The sequence below is a fragment of the Choloepus didactylus genome, chromosome 5 (assembly GCF_015220235.1).
Source record: "Choloepus didactylus isolate mChoDid1 chromosome 5, mChoDid1.pri, whole genome shotgun sequence".
NCBI lineage: Eukaryota > Metazoa > Chordata > Mammalia > Pilosa > Megalonychidae > Choloepus > Choloepus didactylus.
This window is the reverse complement of record NC_051311.1, coordinates 104713215-104730895: the sequence shown is the minus strand read 5'-3', so window position 1 is coordinate 104730895 and position 17681 is coordinate 104713215. Positions and strand designations below refer to the sequence as shown.

At 40.3% G+C, this 17681-nt stretch overlaps 1 protein-coding gene across 2 annotated transcripts in view; it reads left to right on the top strand.

Annotated features, from left to right (window-relative positions):
- Positions 1-475: 475 nt before the first annotated feature.
- The window catches only part of SRI (sorcin), a 29032-nt gene continuing 11826 nt past the window's right edge, over positions 476-17681 (top strand). The window contains exons 1-7 of one of the 2 annotated variants that reach the window (XM_037836601.1): positions 476-527; positions 2680-2763; positions 4848-4917; positions 15122-15165; positions 15937-16084; positions 16323-16436; positions 17431-17489. In XM_037836601.1, coding sequence (XP_037692529.1) covers positions 519-527; positions 2680-2763; positions 4848-4917; positions 15122-15165; positions 15937-16084; positions 16323-16436; positions 17431-17489 — 528 coding nt within the window. In that variant the 5' untranslated portion in view covers positions 476-518. Of the gene's footprint in view, positions 528-1614; positions 1708-2679; positions 2764-4847; positions 4918-15121; positions 15166-15936; positions 16085-16322; positions 16437-17430; positions 17490-17681 lie in introns of those variants that run through there. The other variant, XM_037836600.1, reaches the window with a different exon arrangement.

The following is a 17681-nucleotide window of genomic DNA, read 5'->3' as shown; positions in this document are numbered from 1 at the left end:
CCACATTAAAACTCATGTTAAAGCAGCTGAGCAATAGGAAGTTGTCTTTCAGCAACTTAAATGGCAATCCTCAAAGTCATTTATCCATAAGCTAATTCCACATGACTTACAAATATTTTATATGCTATAGCTTTCTTTCAAGCCTCAGTATTAATAGGGCTTACGCTCAATTTTGAGTAAGGCAAAGCTTAAGTATTAGGGTTTGGCCCTCATCATCTTTTCCTTATGGTTACCTCTTTCTGAAAAAACAAAACAAAACAAAACAGAACAAACAAACAAAAAACAGGCTTCAAAGGAACTCATATTATGACTAATCCACCTCTACGGTTGCTACATATTTAAAAACAGGAATCTACTTTCTGAATCAAACACAAAATAAGCAACATATTGATTATATGCTATGGTAACAATATGAACTATCAGAATTCTTCTTTTCAGTATATTCTTTTTGAATTTGGGATATCCAGAAATGAGGATGTGAGGAAGAACAAAGGGAAGTTACACACAAGAAGAAGACAATGAACTTGGTAAGTGTGCAGCCGAGGAGCTGCAAATGAAGGAGCCTTGTTCAGCACTGGGAACAAGCATAGCACCACAACCAGCATGAGCTCTAATATTTGTTCAATGTTGGATGACTCTTTCAATCTTTCTGTGCAACCTTCACAGCAAATACTGTGAATCTTGTTTAGAACGGTAAAATTCAGTAAAACAAATCTAGTCCTTAACAGTGAAGAACAAACAAGCAATTTTCTGTGCAACTGAAGTTACAGACAACAAAACTAAACAAAAATTGCACGTTTAGATTGGGTGGGTGGGGGGAAATGTATGGAAAAAAAAAACATTTTCTAAATAACCCAAGAGAATACCGATTTCTCATCTTCCTGAATATTTACCACTGCGGCTCTAGATTTTTCTTGTGTAAAAAGTAGCTGAGTAATATTGGGGAAAGGGGTTGTTTTGCCTGAATCATCCAGATAAGTCATTTTCTTAAGAACGGTCTGGGCGAGGCTGTCCCGCCAAGTAAATACCTTCTGTTCAGCCCAGGTCGTATCTGAGTTACGCCCAGCTTAATCAGGAGATGAAGATACCCTCCAAAAAGGAAATACAGTGTTGTAGTGCAGTGTAATGTGCAACGGTAAACTTAACGTCCCTTTGCACACAGTTCCTGAAACGTATTTATTTATCCCGGTCTTCCAAGGGCGCTTTCACATTCTGATCTTTCAATGTCGCTGTCACAGACTAGCATCTAATAGCTGCCCGAATGTATACAACCCTGTCCCACCCGGTTCTATAAAATTGTTTAAAATAACAGAAATGCCAGAAAAAAAGCAAAATAGGAAGAGAGAAGGAAAAAAAAAAATTCCGGGGGCACTGTATAGGTGTTGGAATGTTCCATTAGTTTCGAAGGGAGGAAGGTCTCTGGAGTAAACTGCATCGCACTTAGTAGGGTATCACCAGACCTTCCATTATGCACCGCCTTGGCGTCCAAAACTCAGACACGGAAGAGCGCAGGCGGGGGCGCCGCGGCTGCCAGGAGAAGACCCGGGCGCGGGGCAGCAGCGGAGACGTCCCCCCTCCCCGCCCGCATGGTGCGCTCCGGGGCGGCGCGGCGCGGCGGGGCGGGCGGGCGCGCAGAGAGGCGGCGCAGTCCGCACGATGGCGTACCCCGGGCACCCTGGCGCCGGCGGCGGGTACTACCCGGGCGGGGTAAGTGCTGCCCGCGCGGGCTCCGAGACCCCGACAGGCCGCACCAGGGGACTCGGCGACAGGCGGGGAGGCGGCGGCGCTGCCGGGGCGGCTCCCACCCCCGGCTCCTCTCAGCCGGCCGCCTCGCCCAGGCCCGCGCGCTTTGCTCTCTTTCTCGGTCTCCCCCCTTTCCTCCGACCCGCCTCCTTCCTGAGGGCTTCGCGGGGCCGAGGCGCGGGTGGATCGTGACCCAAAAGGCCTGCCCTGTGGCTCTTGGTTACACGGCGTGAAATGGTGCAAATTGGTGTTGGCTTCCTCCGCCTCCCGTATCTGTTTCTCCGAAAAACAACAGCCATTTTTAAGCTAGAACAGCCCAGAGATCCATCTCCTTCCCTTTAAAAAAAAGGTGAGAAAAATAAAAGTCCAGGAAAATCCGCTAGCTTAAAAGCCCTCCGCGTGGAAGGCCGCCTCTCGTGGCGTCCGGGATGCGCGTCGTCCTGGGAACTGTTTCCGAGGCTGTTTCCTTGGCTCTGTCTGCCGCCGCGGAGGGCACTGTGCTCTCTGTGAAATACAGTCCAGCGCAGACACCTTACTCCTCTCTACGACACCTGTATCAGTATTTTACAGACCCCACCTTACATGGTACTTAAATCGTTTTGAGAATACCATAAAAAAAAGTTCCGAGCTCTGCTCTTGAATTGCTTGCCTAGGTTGCACTCACCTCAGTAACCTGCAGGTTAATTGAGATTTTTAAAGTTGCTTCCGTTATGTAGATGTTGTTTTCAGGACAACTCATTTTTGGTCCAAGTCGCCAGTTTTAAAATTACAGCGGAGTGAGATTGGAAGAAAGGGGTGGAGTGATTGCAGGAGTGTGCTCGGTGGTGGGAAAGTATACAATATGAAGAGCTTGCTGTTGTCTGGCTTTGCAAAAAAATGGTGAATGAATAAGACTTAATTCAGCAGAATGATGCTTTTACGTGTCCTGTTTCACAGTATGGAGGAGCTCCCGGAGGACCTGCGTTTCCCGGACAAACTCAGGATCCGCTGTATGGTTACTTTGCTGCTGTAGCTGGACAGGTTAGCCTTTTCCTTTAGTCTTAAAAACACTGTCATATTCTGCATTCGTATTAACTTTTGTTTCAGTGGCACAGGAAAACGAACTATCCTCAGGAAATGAATCTCTTACCTTTTGCGACAGAAAAAGAAAGAGAGGGAAATCTATAGTCATGTACTCATTTCTGAATATTCAGGACAAAATATGACAAAGTGTAACTTGTGTTTACTGTTTCAAAACTAAACTTGTGATTGAATTAGGGTCAGGTTGAACAGAATATGAGATTAGAAATATACTTTGAAGATCTGTAAGATAGGAAGATGTCTTTACTGTGAATTTTCAGGGTCAAGGATAGTTTCAAGAGAAGAAATTCAAGATCTGGTGAACATAAACTACTGTTTATACAATTTAAAGACATGTGTGGGTAATTATGCAGCCAGATTCTAATGGATACTTTCTTTGTGTTAAATTTGATTGTTGATTGATTTCTCCCCTCTTAGGCAATAAGGATTTATGGTAAAAACCCTCCAGCTTCTAAATAAGAAAGCTGTTACCACAGGAAAGTTCATCTTGTGAACAGTTTAGTTTCTTTTTGATGTAGATGGTGTTGCTCAGTCAGCTCTCCCATGTCCTCATGGGGTGTTGTGGCCTGTTGACCCAGAGAGAGAATTAAGGTCACCTTGCCAAGACCTTTCACTTCCTTATATATGAGTTGCACAGCCAGAGAGTCCACAGGTGCTGCCTCACCTTGAGGGAGGGCACTGTCCCTAGCTCACAAGGTCACTGTGTACAGAAAAGACACTGTCGCTATAACCCAGACGTGTCCAGAACTTTTGTTTTGTTTTGGTCAAAAGCTAGAAATAACAAAATCTCAGTATGAAAATGCTGTAGAGTATTATGGGATAAAAACCTACCACCTTGTAGAATAGCACCCTAAGATACACAGTTTGAGAAAGTGAATGGAAAATTGAGTTTAAAACTGGAAGAGCATCCCCTTAAGTATCTGCTTAATCTGTAAATGATCTGTATCTTTGAAACCACAAGACATGGCAAGCCACAAGACTAGCATTCTTAGATTGCCTGTGCCTCTGGCAGAGTAAGTGACCCCACCTGCTTAGCTTTCAACAGCGCTGGCCTATATTCAGCGTATCTACTGTCTTTCACAGTATTGACCCTGCTCCTCATTTATAATGTGGAATACCCGTGGACTTGAGGAGTTAGGTGTTTTATGTTTAAATCCCTAAACATGACATGGGTCTAGTTCTGCCCTAGTGTAGCCAGTGAGTGGGCACTGGGAACCTGTATCTTCCAGATATAATTGTGATGTTCTGAAAAAAAAAAAATTCACTGAATCATAAGACAGGGCAATCAAGGAGTCCTCTCTCTGTTTAAACCAAGCTTTTTAGTGACTGATGTCAGTTGTGTCACCATCACCACCAACACACACGCACACACACACACGAACCAAAAAAACCTAGAGAGAAAGGAAGAAGATTTTTTTGCCACCTACATAAATAATTTTACTTTAAAATGCTTAGCATTGGCAATTTTCTGGCTCAGGCTGAGAGTAGTTGCCCAGGCAGAAACCAGTTTTATTCATACATTAAAATATCATCTATAAATGGAAGACCTTTTAAATTCACCCCAGTGTTTTATTAGAAGAGGAACCTTTGCTTGAAAATGTTTATGCCAAATCTAATTCAGGAATTTAGAGGAAATGATGAAAAGTATTTGCAATCCTAAAGTAGAAATGCAAACAGCATTTCGACTTTGTCAGTTGCTGTTTAATAATTACTTAAGAGAGCCTGAAAGTGAATGCCTGTTTTACTTCGGGATTGTGAAGTATATTTTTCACTTATGGCCTTAATTATCAGTTTGTGAAAAAGGGCTTAATAATTTGGCAACTCCTTCTTTCATCTTTAAATTACTTTTGGAAGTAGAGTGAGGAAAAGAATGCCACTTTTGGAAGTCATTCCTTAAAAAAAAAGACCCATGTGTGATGATCCTGACTTTCTTTTTTATTATTGCTGCATTGAATACTGAAGATAAACAAAGACTAGAAAGTACAAATCACTGTTGTGATTTTTCTTCCTATTTTTTTCAAAAGGATGGGCAGATAGATGCTGATGAATTGCAGAGATGTCTGACACAGTCGGGCATTGCTGGAGGATACAAACGTAAGTTGACAGTCACAGAGTTTCTCTGAAAATACTGTTTCATGTTTTAGCAGTTACGTCTCATTATAGACATCAAGGAAACTGAGTTTTCAGATTCAGCAAAATTTAGTATTTTAAAAGCTAAATTAAGTTGTTTATTCTCTCAAAATACTAATTTGAAAATATTTCTTAATTAGTCCACTCCACCTACTTGTTTAGTAGATTTCTTGGATTTGGGTTTCATGTATCTGGAACCATTCAAAGCAGTGAGACAGTTTGTGTGGCCTGCTTCACAGAGGACAAGTTAATGTGCTGCCAGGAAATCTGCCAGGTCAGGTGTCCGTAGTGATAGGAGCTAATAACATTTACTGCTGACTGTTTGCCTAAAGCTTACCTGGCCTCGAGCATGTTGGCACTTATGGCATTGGGTGGCCGGTCCCACATCCCTGATCTCAAGTGACTTGTCCTGCACCCCTGATCCCCGAGTGACCAGTTCTCCACTCTGATCCCGAACTCCGGGCAACATGAACGCTTGCCATACCATATCCCAGGTCTTTCCTCTTTACCAGATGCTTCAGAGAATGTGTTCAGGCTAAGTAGAAAGTACTCTTTTAAAATTTCTGAACTCCTTCCACTAGTTGTGGTCTTCTTCCTGAGTTACCCACATACTAGATCTGCTGCCTTGTAATCTCAGCACTTATACCAGAAAAACAGAATTGACAGGAGATATATATGTATTTATTATAAGGAACTGACTCACTCACATGACCATGGGGGCTGGCAAGTCCAAACTCCATAGGGTAGGCCACATAGCTGGAAACGCCAGTAAAGGTAATATTCATGTTCGTAGTCAGAATTTACGAGGGGAAACTTGACTGGCTGGAATTTCCAGCAAGAGCCAATGCTGAAGTTGAGGCAGAAATTCTTCTGACCTCTGAAATCCTCACAGTCCCACATTGCTGAGGAGCAGCCCCCTTGTTGGTTGTAGATGCAGTCAATTGATTACAGATGCAAATCCCATCTACAAAATACCCTCACAGTAACAAGCAGGCCTGTGCTTGCCCAGACAACTGTATACCATAACCTGGCCACATTGACACATAATATTAACTGTCTCAATCACCTTCCTGCCTTTTGAGCTCTTTGCCATGAGCTGCGGATAGGGAAATGTAGCCCAGGCACTGCACCTTGACTTGGGGCCTCTTGCTCACCGTCCCAGACACACACCACTTGCTTTCTCTTCGAAACAGATCTTGACCATGAAAAATTTCCAAAATAGAGAATAGTGTCTTAGCTCTGGCATGTTACCTGCCAACTTATTGCCAGTTGTTAATTGGGATAGAACATCAAATTGGAAGCCCTTGTTTCTTGTTAAACTGAAATAAAGTATGCAACCTAGAATTCTCACCTGAGGAGTTAACTGTGGCATTTGGACTGTTTTATAAAATGTTTACTAGATGACTCTCAGACCTTGTTTTTGAACTCTTTATGTTTTTTAAAAATGTAATGAGATTTTAGTGGCCCACTAATATTTCCTAGCTGGAGAGATTAATACAAAAGAGGAACTTTGTTGCATTTCTGGCATTTAATCTTATCCTGAACAAAAGAAGCACTCTCTAGATTATGGGATTTTTTTTTTTAAACTGTTGTAGGCAGCATGTTTAATTTGTAAATTGTTAACCTCTAGCGGTTGGGCTGGTGAACAAGGAAGGTCTACTAGCAGCTTAACATAAGTGAGCCAGTGTTACAACACAGACTATTCTACACCCTTTTCAGTAGTGTGAGGTGTGGCAGGTTTTAAAATCTGACTAACAAAATGCTTGGAGAGCTGGCCTTTTACATGTTTCATTTGCAAAAGCACATTTAGTGATGGTCTAGTTCACATTAGTAATAGAGGAGACATTTCCTAAATCCTGGGATCATGCGATAGAATTGATTTGCTTACTGTTACCTAGTCCTTAATTGTTCCTCCTAAAGAAAGTACAGAGGGGGCTGTGACGAATCACAAAACTGTCTGCTTGTGAAATGTTAGAGTGAGTTTTATACTAAAGAAATTATGCAGCCATTGGTCTGTTGTTGTTCATTTTTTTTTTTCCATTTGATATCTATTGGTGTAATATGTAATGCTCTAAAACTGAGGACAAAATGATGATTGAGGTGTGTGTGTGTGTGTGTGTGTGTGTGTTACTACAGCCCAGCTCCCGGGGCCGTTTCCTGACTGTGTAAAAAGAAGCAGTCGTACCTGGAGGTGGGTGATGGGGAATGTTGCCCTAGTGTATAAGATGGTAATTTACTTCCCTTTCCTTGAATTCATTTGTCCCTTTGAAGTTAGGTTGAAACAGACCACTGAAGAGAGGGCTGTCCTGCTGGGTCCTCTACCCTGTATATTTCTATATGAAGAAAAGGTGGTTGAGAATCCTAATAAAATGAATAGGAGACGAAAGAGAGCATAAAGGTAAAATTGTAGCAAAGGTTCTTTTGAAATTATTTAAAATATAATTAAAATTAATAAGGGCTATCTCTGGATAAAAAAGTACATTTAACAAAATTGAGCAAGAGCTTTCCTCCCCCACACTTACTAAGACATCAGTATTATGGTACATTAGAAGTACCTAGAATGGTGAATTTTCTTTTTGCTCACTGCCTGTCTCATCCCCTGCCCCCTTCCAATTGCTGACCAGACTTCTGTTCTTCCTGATACACACTTCTGACCTGACACTCTTACAAAAAATTTTCGGTTGCTCTTTGGTGCCCACAAAACTAAGCAGAACGGTTCAGCAGGAATCCTAAGTCCTCTATAATCCAGCCACATCTGACTGTGTTACTTCTTACTTCCTTTTATGATTCCTGTTAGTCATATATGTTCACATACGCCTGTTCTGTCCTGCCCTGCTTTGTTTATGCGGGTCCCTACCTCTGCTAGACAGTCACCACATGTTCTGGTTTGCCAAAGCTGCCATTACACAAAATACCAGAAATAGACTGGCTTTTATAAAGGGGATTTATTAGGTTACAAATTTACAGTCCAAAAGCCGTAAAAGTGTCCAAATTAAGGCATCAACAAGAAGATGACTTCACTGAAGAATGGCTGATGGCATCTGAACACCTCTGTCAGCTGGGAAGGCACGTAGCTGGCATCTGCTGGTCCTGTGCTCCCGGGTTGTGTTTCGAAATGGCTTTCTCCAAAATGTCTCTGGACTTCTGTCTCTCTTAGCTTCTCTCAGCTCTCTGCTTGGTTCTCCTGGGGCATTTCTCTCTAAGCATCTGGGAGTCTTTTCTTAGCTTCTCCAGGGCAAACTCTGGGCTTCATCTCTTAGCTTAGCATCTGCAAAGGTCCTTCTGTCTGCATCTCCCAGCATCTCCAAGCCTCTGGGTCTATGTTGCCTCTTAGCTTCTCCCGGGGAACAACTCTAGATTACATATCTTAGCTTCTCTTCAAAATGTCTCTCTCAGCTTCTCTAAGTTCCTTCTCTCCCTGAGGTCTCTTAAAGGACTCCAGTGAACTAATCACTAGATGGGGTCACATCTCCATGGAAATAATCTAATCAAAAGGTCTCACCCACAGTTGGGTGGGTCACATCACCATGGAAACATTCAATCGAAAGTTTCCACCCAACAAGATTGGATTAAAAGATGTGGCTCTTCTGGGGTCCATAACAGTTTCAAACTGGCACACCACATGTCCACAGCTTTCCCATCATTCGATGTTTGGCTAAATGCTACCTCTATGAAGTCTTTCTGGATTCTCTTAGTAGGAAGGAGCCTCTCCTCAGTACCTCCTGGTAGTTTTTTGGTGTCTCTGTTATGGCTTTTCTACTCTCTACCTTAATTGGAGTTGATTATGTGCCTGACTTTTCTTTCCCTTGGACTGTCAGCTAGGGCAGGATCTGATCTCACATTTGTGTCCCCCAAGTTCCTAGTACCCTGAACCCTGCCCCTCACATATTAAGTATGTAAGAGATGTTTATTGAGTGAGCGAATATGGAAATTTTTCTAAAATGGAAAATCAGAGCCCTATACCTTATTGTTATTTTGGGCTTAAGATTATATATTATGTTTAAGTAAGAGTAAGAATTAGATTTTATTTATAAAGCTCACTGCCCATCTCATTTCCTCCTCTTCAGAGGTGGAAATTGGATGACCAGACTTCTGTTCTTCCTGATACATACCTCTGACCTATGACTCTAGTGTGTTTGAGAGAGGGGGGAGATGGTTGCCTGCATAGGGACAAAAATTCAGTCTCATTCATTCGTTCATCAGGCCAATACATAATTAGTGAACACCTACACTGTACTAAGTGCTGGGATATGCAAACACAAACATTACATTTGGGGCATTGTATAAAAGCACCGGAATAAGTGAAGTCCAGAGGCTTTGGGATCACGTAAGGGGGCAGATAACCCAGACAAAGGTCAGAAAAGTTTTCCTTGCAAAATTGATATCTTCATTGTGGACAAGTGAAAGGTGAGCAAAAGTGAGACAAACCAAGATGTGAGTGAGATTGGGGAGTTGGGTTCCAGGCAGCCAGAATAGCACAAACAAAAGGCCCAGGGGTGAAGGAGCACATGGTTCCTTCAGAGAGAAATTCACCCTGAAGATAGAGTAGGGAGGTTGAATGAAGAGTGAGAGATAAGGTGGACTGGAGATATATATCCTATTAAGGTGTTTGAACTTTATCCTGAGGGCAGTGGAAAGCCTCTACTGGGTTTTAGATGGGAGAGCACATACTACCCTGGCAGTAGAGTAATGACTAAATTGGGGAGCATGGACATGGCTTAAGAAAACTGGATTCAGGGATGCCCATTAGGGGACCATCAAAGTCATACAGGTGAGGAAAGTGCTGACCTATACAGGGAAGTGTCAGTGGGGTGGATATGGATGGATCCTAAAGCTGTTTAGGAGGTGATTGATGGAAGGAGTTGACACTGCCCAGGTTTCTGGCTTGGGTGACTGAGTGGATGGTGGTGCCATTCATAAAACTGGGAAACAAAAGTTGTCTGCTTCACTGCCTGTCAAAAACCTTGATCTCAGCCAAATAAAATTGATTCTGTCCTCTTGAGCCTGTGATTGTCAGACCCTCTAGAGCAGTGTTTTTTAATCTTCAGTGGCATCAGCCTCACTCAGAGGACTTGGTAAAGCTAAATTGCTGGGCCTGGCACTCGAGTTTCTCATTCAGGAAGTCTGGATGTATCCTGAGGATTTGCATTTTTAACAAGTTTGCAGGTGATTCTGGTGCTGCTGGTCTGAGGCCGCACTTTGAGAACCAGTACCTTAATGTGACTATGTATCACCTGTGGATCTCGCTAAAATGCAGATTCTGGTTTAGTTGATCTGGGGTGGGGCCTGAGCTTCTGCATTCAGACTCCCAGGTGATTGTGATGCACCTGGTGCAGGAATTACACTTTGAGTTGACCAGTGGACACAACCTTGGCTACCCACTGGAATCATCAGAAGTTTTTTAAAATGCTGATGGTAGGTCTTACAGTCAGAGTTTCTGGGGTGCAGCCCAGGTATCAGGACCTTGTAAAGCTTCTGTGTGATTCTGATGTGCATCCAGGATTGAGAACCTCGAGCCTAGACTAGAAGGACTTCATTACCACCACACAACTTAAAAGTCAAAATGAAGAATGATTACAGCCGTGAGTCAAATGGAGATTGAAGAACCAGCATAGAGATAGTGTCCAGTCTTTTATTTCTGGCAAAGGATAAGCCAAACAAAGAAATCTGTTAAGCACAGGAAACATATAGTTTGTACTATTTGGAAACGCTACAAAGTTGGTTCAGTGAAACCACTTGAGTTTTAAATTTAGTTTGGTTAGAGAGAAAAAAAGGAAGCTGGAAAGAGGTGTAGTTCTGTGTGCATATTAACAAACTTGCAGAATTTACTACTAGCTTTGTCCACATGACCCTTGACACTTCTGCCTTCTAGCCTTACAGCTTCGGTGTACCCACACAGTATTTCCTCAGAGTGCTGGTTCCTGTTACCGTAACGCAAGATGCAAGGGGTTCTTTATTTCTAAGTTTCCCAATGCCAAGGTCAGTCACCAGCAGGCCATTAACCAATGGCTGTATTCTAGTTTGGTTGCCTAAGTGAGGTACGGAAATGTCCTCAGAACACCCTCAAACTATAAGTAAACCAAAAATGTCTTCTAAACAGTGGCCATCCCTCAATTGTTCCTTGGTTCTTTAATAGAGTCCTCTTTTTTTAACACACAATTCTGACAAATATATTTATCTGGTTTCCTGTATAAGCTTGTTGTATATGGAAAGAGGTCATGGGCTTTTTGAGGCAGGAATTGCTACTTGGTGCCAGCAAGTAAAGGGAAAAGAGATGAAAACAAAGGATTAGACACAGAACTAGCAAAATTGGTTATATAATATAGTCAATTATGAGTACGGTCAAAGCAACGTTATCTGGCTACACATCATGGTGGATATAATACATTATGGTTCATTATGGTGAGTTGAATTCCCTATATTATAGTTCTAAAGGCAAAAAAGTATAAAATACTTTTAGAAATTTGTATCATAGAAAATTTTAAAATATCCAAGAGCAGAGATAATTATACAATAAACTCCCACAGACCTATCACTCAGTTTCAACTATTGTCAATGTGTTGCCAATTTTTTGTTTCATCTCAAACCCTGCCACTGGCTTATTTTGAAGCAAATACCAGATATCTTATCATTTCATTTGCAAAGACTTCAGTAGAAACCTTTCAGAAAGAGACACAGTCTTTCTGCTTCCCAACTTCAGAACTATAATCACACCTAAAAATATTAACAGTGTTGGGCATTATGTTTTAAAGAGATTTCAATTAAAATAGTTAAAATCAGATTTGGGTTCTAGAAGGAATCCTCTGTCTAGAAAAAATGTACTTTCAAGTTCCTTATAATTCAGTTCCACAAAAATTGAGTAGCATATAAAAATAAGTGCTAGCTCTATATCTAGTTTTCTAAGGAACTGCCAGACTGTCTTCCAGAGTGGCTGAACCATTATACAGTCCCACCAACAATGAATAAGAGTTCCAGTTTCTCCACATCCCCTCCAGCATTTGTAGTTTCCTGTTTGTTTAATGGCAGCCATTCTAACCGGTGTTAGATGGTATCTCATTGTGGTCTTAATTTGCATCTCTCTAATACCTAGTGAAGCTGAACATTTTTTCATGTGTTTCTTGGCCATTTGTATTTCCTCTTCAGAGAACTGTCTTTTCATATCTTTTGCCCATTTTATAATTGGGCTGTCTGTACTATTGTCATTGAGTTGTAGGATTTCTTTGTATATGCAAGATATCAGTCTTTTGTCAGATACATGGTTTCCAAAAATTTTTTCCCATTGAGTTGGCTGCCTCTTTACCTTTTTGAGAAATTCCTTTGAGGTGCAGAAACTTCTAAGCTTGAGGAGTTCCCATTTATCTATTTTCTCTTTTGTTGCTTGTGCTTTGGGTGTAAAGTCTAGGAAGTGGCCTCCTAATACAAGGTCTTGAAGATGTTTTCCTACATTATCTTCTAGGAGTTTTATGGTACTTTCTTTTATATTGAGATCTTTGGTCCATTTTGAGTTAATTTTTGTGTAGGGGGTGAGGTAGGGGTCCTCTTTCATTCTTTTGGATATGGATATCCAACTCTCCCAGCCCCATTTGTTGAAAAGACCATTGTGGCTCAGTTCGGTGACTTTGGGGGCCTTATCAAAGATCAGTCGGCCATAGATCTGAGGGTCTATCTCTGAATTCTCAATTCGATTCCATTGATCTATATGTCTGTCTTTGTGCCAGTACCATGCTGTTTTGGCAACTGTGGCTTTATAATAAGCTTCAAAGTCAGGGAGTGTAAGTCCTCCCACTTCGTTTTTCTTTTTTAGAGTGTCTTTAGCAATTCGAGGCATCTTCCCTTTCCAAATAAATTTGATAACTAGCTTTTCCAAGTCTGCAAAGTAGGTTGTTGGAATTTTGATTGGGATTGCATTGAATCTGTAGATGAGTTTGGGTAGAATTGACATCTTAATGACATTTAGCCTTCCTATCCATGAACATGGAATATTTTTCCATCTTTTAAGGTCCCCTTCTATTTCTTTTAGTAGAGTTATGTAGTTTTCTTTGTATAGGTCTTTTACATCTTTGGTTAAGTTTATTCCTAGGTACTTGATTTTTTTAGTTGCTATTGAAAATGGTATGTTTTTCTTGAGTGTCTCTTCAGTTTGTTCATTTCTAGCATATAGAAACATTACTGACTTATGTGCATTAATCTTGTATCCCGCTACTTTGCTAAATTTGTTTATTAGCTCTAGTAGGTGTATCATTGATTTCTCAGGGTTTTCTACATATAAGATCATATCATCTGCAAACAATGACAGTTTTACTTCTTCTTTTCCAATTTGGATGCCTTTTATTTCTTTGTCTTGCCGGATTGCCCTGGCTAGCACTTCCAGAAAACTAGATATAGAGCTACCATTCGATCCAGCGATTGCACTTCTCGGTATATACCCGGAAGATCGGAAAGCAGTGACACGAACAGATATCTGCACGCCAATGTTCATAGCAGCACTATTCACAATTGCCAAGAGATGGAAACAACCCAAATGTCCTTCAACAGATGAGTGGATAAATAAAATGTGGTATATACACACGATGGAATACTACGCGGCAGTAAGAAGGAACGATCTGGTGAAACATATGACAACATGGATGAACCTTGAAGACATAATGCTGAGCGAAATAAGCCAGGCACAAAAAGAGAAATATTATATGCTACCACTAATGTGAACTTTGAAAAATGTAAAACAAATGGTTTATAATGTAGAATGTAGGGGAACTAGCAGTAGAGAGCAATTAAGGAAGGGGGAACAATAATCCAAGAAGAACAGATAAGCTATTTAACGTTCTGGGGATGCCCAGAAATGACTATGGTCTGTTAATTTCTGATGGATGTAGTAGGAACAAGTTCACTGAAATGTTGCTATATTATGTAACTTTCTTGGGGTAAAGTAGGAACATGTTGGAAGTTAAGCAGTTATCTTAGGTTAGTTGTCTTTTTCTTACTCCCTTGCTATGGTCTCCTTGAAATGTTCTTTTATTGTATGTTTGTTTTCTTTTTAACTTTTTTTTCATACAGTTGATTTTAAAAAATAATTTAAATTTAAAAAAAAAAAAAAAAAAGAAAGAAAAAAGACAAACAAGGAAAAAAAAAAAAAAAAGATGTAGTGCCCCCTTGAGGAGCCTGTGGAGAATGCAGGGGTATTCGCCTACCCCACCTCCATGGTTGCTAACATGACCACAGACATAGGGGACTGGTGGTTTGATGGGTTGAGCCCTCTACCATAAGTTTTACCCTTGGGAAGACGGTTGCTGCAAAGGAGAGGCTAGGCCTCCCTGTATTTGTGCCTAAGAGTCTCCTCCTGAATGCCTCTTTGTTGCTCAGATGTGGCCCTCTCTCTCTGGCTAAGCCAACTTGAAAGGTGAAATCACTGCCCTCCCCCCTACGTGGGATCAGACACCCAGGGAAGTGAATCTCCCTGGCAACGTGGAATATGACTCCCGGGGAGGAATGTAGACCCGGCATCGTGGGATGGAGAACATCTTCTTGACCAAAAGGGGGATGTGAAAGGAAATGAAATAAGCTTCAGTGGCAGAGAGATTCCAAAACGAGCCGAGAGATCACTCTGGTGGGCACTCTTACGCACACTTTAGACAACCTTTTTTAGGTTCTAAAGAATTGGGGTAGCTGGTGGTGGATACCTGAAACTATTAAACTACAACCCAGAACCCATGAATCTCGAAGACAGTTGTATAAAAATGTAGCTTATGAGGGGTGACAGTGGGATTGGGAATGCCATAAGGACCAAACTCCACTTTGTCTAGTTTATGGATGGATGTGTAGAAAAGTAGGGGAAGCAAACAGACAGACAAAGGTACCTAGTGTTCTTTTTTACTTCAATTGCTCTTTTTCACTCTAATTATTATTCTTGTTATTTTTGTGTGTGTGCTAATGAAGGTGTCAGGGATTGATTTAGGTGATGAATGTACAACTATGTAATGGTACTGTAAACAATCGAAAGTACAATTTGTTTTGTATGACTGCGTAGTATGTGAATATATCTCAATAAAATGATGATTAAAAAAAAATAAGTGCATAAATAATCACATTCCTAATTAATTTGAATGTATCCAATTTAAGGTGAATTTTTGAAATTGTATTAATATGCTATGTACTTTTCTTGCTTTAACAGCTTTTAACCTGGAGACTTGTCGGCTTATGGTTTCAATGCTGGATGTATCCTTTACCTTGATTGTTGCCGCAAGTATTTTTTCCTGGCAAAAAAAAATTTCCTTCCTAAAAGAATTCATCTCAAAATTAATGCCCAGTGATCACAAAATGACAAATGATTAGAAAGCTTTCTGAAAGAATTAGCTTTTAAGCTGTAATTTGAAGTGAAAAAAAGGGAAAAAACTTAGTAAACAGAATATTGGTTGTTTAAGAATGTAAGGAAGCATCCAGGTAAAACAAGTATAGAAATCAGAGTGGTCAGGAAAGCATGTTATTTTTTTTTCCCTTTAACACTGAATGTTCTGCATGCTTCCCACCTGATCTTCATGTGATGAAATTTTTCACATCACAGTTGTTGGACTTAGTTTAGCCAAGTGCTGATCCGGTAGAGACTTCCGTCACACCTTATTTTCCTAAAGAGAAATCCATGGGTCTGGGAGTGCTTAACAAGGGGGTCTTCCGATGGGTGACAGAGCCTGGGGCTCTCAGAAGTGCAGCAGTTCCATAATGAGCGTGCTTGTGTTTTACTGGGGCTCATGTGTTATATTTCCTTGTAATCACTTCATATAGATTGTTTTTCCCACAGTGGAAATAAGTACTCAGATCTGTTTTCTCCATAGGCCCTTATGTTTTACCATGTCATAACAAGATGAACAACAAATAATTTTTAACCTTTTTAGCAGAAAGAATGTTAAATTCCCCATATCTTTGATCTTTGATATAGTAACTAGAAAATGTTGCAAAATAAGGACGCTCTGATCCTTGATTATGGTTTAGAGAGACATGTCAGGAACAATGGGTTTCAATGAATTTAAAGAACTCTGGGCTGTACTGAATGGCTGGAGACAACACTTCATCAGTTTTGACAGTGACAGAAGTGGAACAGTGGATCCTCAAGAATTGCAGAAGGCCCTGACAACAATGGGTTGGTATTGCTAACTCAAAATTGTCTGTTTATTAGTAGAAGTCATTTTTTATTTTTTTTTAATTTCTAAAAATAAATGCTACTTAAAGGCAGTTTCTCTACTGGGTTTTTCTGTGCTAGAAGTTGTGTTCATAATTAAAATAAATTCTCGGTCTTAAAGATTTGTGTTTGATTATATTTTTAATGGTCTGTTTTGTAGTCCTTTAACTTTTTGCTGGATGATTTTCCTCCCTTTCAGGATTTAGGTTGAGTCCCCAGGCTGTGAATTCAATTGCTAAGCGGTACAGTACCAATGGAAAGATCACCTTCGATGATTACATCGCCTGCTGCGTCAAACTGAGGGCGCTCACAGGTGGGTTCCGTGAAGCCGCTTCAACTGCTGTGGACCAAGGCACCATTTTTATGGCCTTTCGTTTCTCAGTGATTTCAAATTTTATTCTCCTCATCCTATTATTTTTTTCCTAACCTCAGTGGATTTTTAGCATTGCTATTATGCCTATCTAGCCAAATAATTTTTTTTCAGAAATCTTTTAGATTAGTAACTAATTTGCCATTTCAGTGATTTTAAGTGAAGTTTATTACTAAAAGGTTACAAAATGTTAATAAGCTATTTTGTGCATTTTTGATTAGATTATGAGCAAAACTCTGATTTCTCTCTGGAGTGTGAAATATTTGAATTTTAGCTCTTTTTTCTAATTCCTGCTACTGGAAAGTAATTTAAAATGGTGGTTGTTTGATTCAGATGTGCTTCTTAAATGAAGCTGCTTCAATAATCTCTCCTTTCCTATTTTTCTTTTTCTTTCTTTTGTATACTTTTTTCTTATTCCATTGTCTCTGGTTGTTAATTCCTTTTAGAATCTGGTTCTGTGATTCTTTGTATCCTAACATTGAAGGCAGATTTTTTTAGTAAAGCAAATCCTTCTCGACAGGGCAGAGCTCAAATGAAATGGATATTTGATCACAGCCTATTTGTGGTATTGGGACTCCATCCATCTATTTCCTAACTAAATAATATCTATGCTATTTAGAAATTTGAAATTTGGTGCTTGCATTGCAATTGGATAATGGCCTCGTAAGTTGTACAGCTTTTACTGACTTTGGGGTAAGGTATTTTCTTCCATCTCCTCATTATGCTAAAGTAAATTGGCCAACTACCGCCTACTATAGTACTTTGTTGCATATTAAACCATATAGTTGGGTTCGTTGCTTTGCTTTCTTGTTTGTACTGGTTGGTTGTACATTTTAAGTGTTAATGCAGTTTGAACCCAAGGCTAAAACAATCAACAAGTATGATTTCAGAAAAGAGATTTAAAGAAAACCATAAACTTTACTGTGTTGCTTTACAGACAGCTTTCGAAGACGGGATACTGCTCAGCAAGGTGTTGTGAATTTCCCATATGATGATGTAAGTGTCAGTAAATTAAGACTAAGTAAGCAGATAAGATGTACACAAAATAAAGTTAGCTGTTGAGAACATCTTAAAATGCTAGAGCAATGAAGGAGTGGCTGTCCAAAATTTAAATCACATTAGTAATTTTGAACACTGAAGTATTCTAAAATTGAGAGATTTCTTGGAGGAGAAAAACAAAATAAGCAG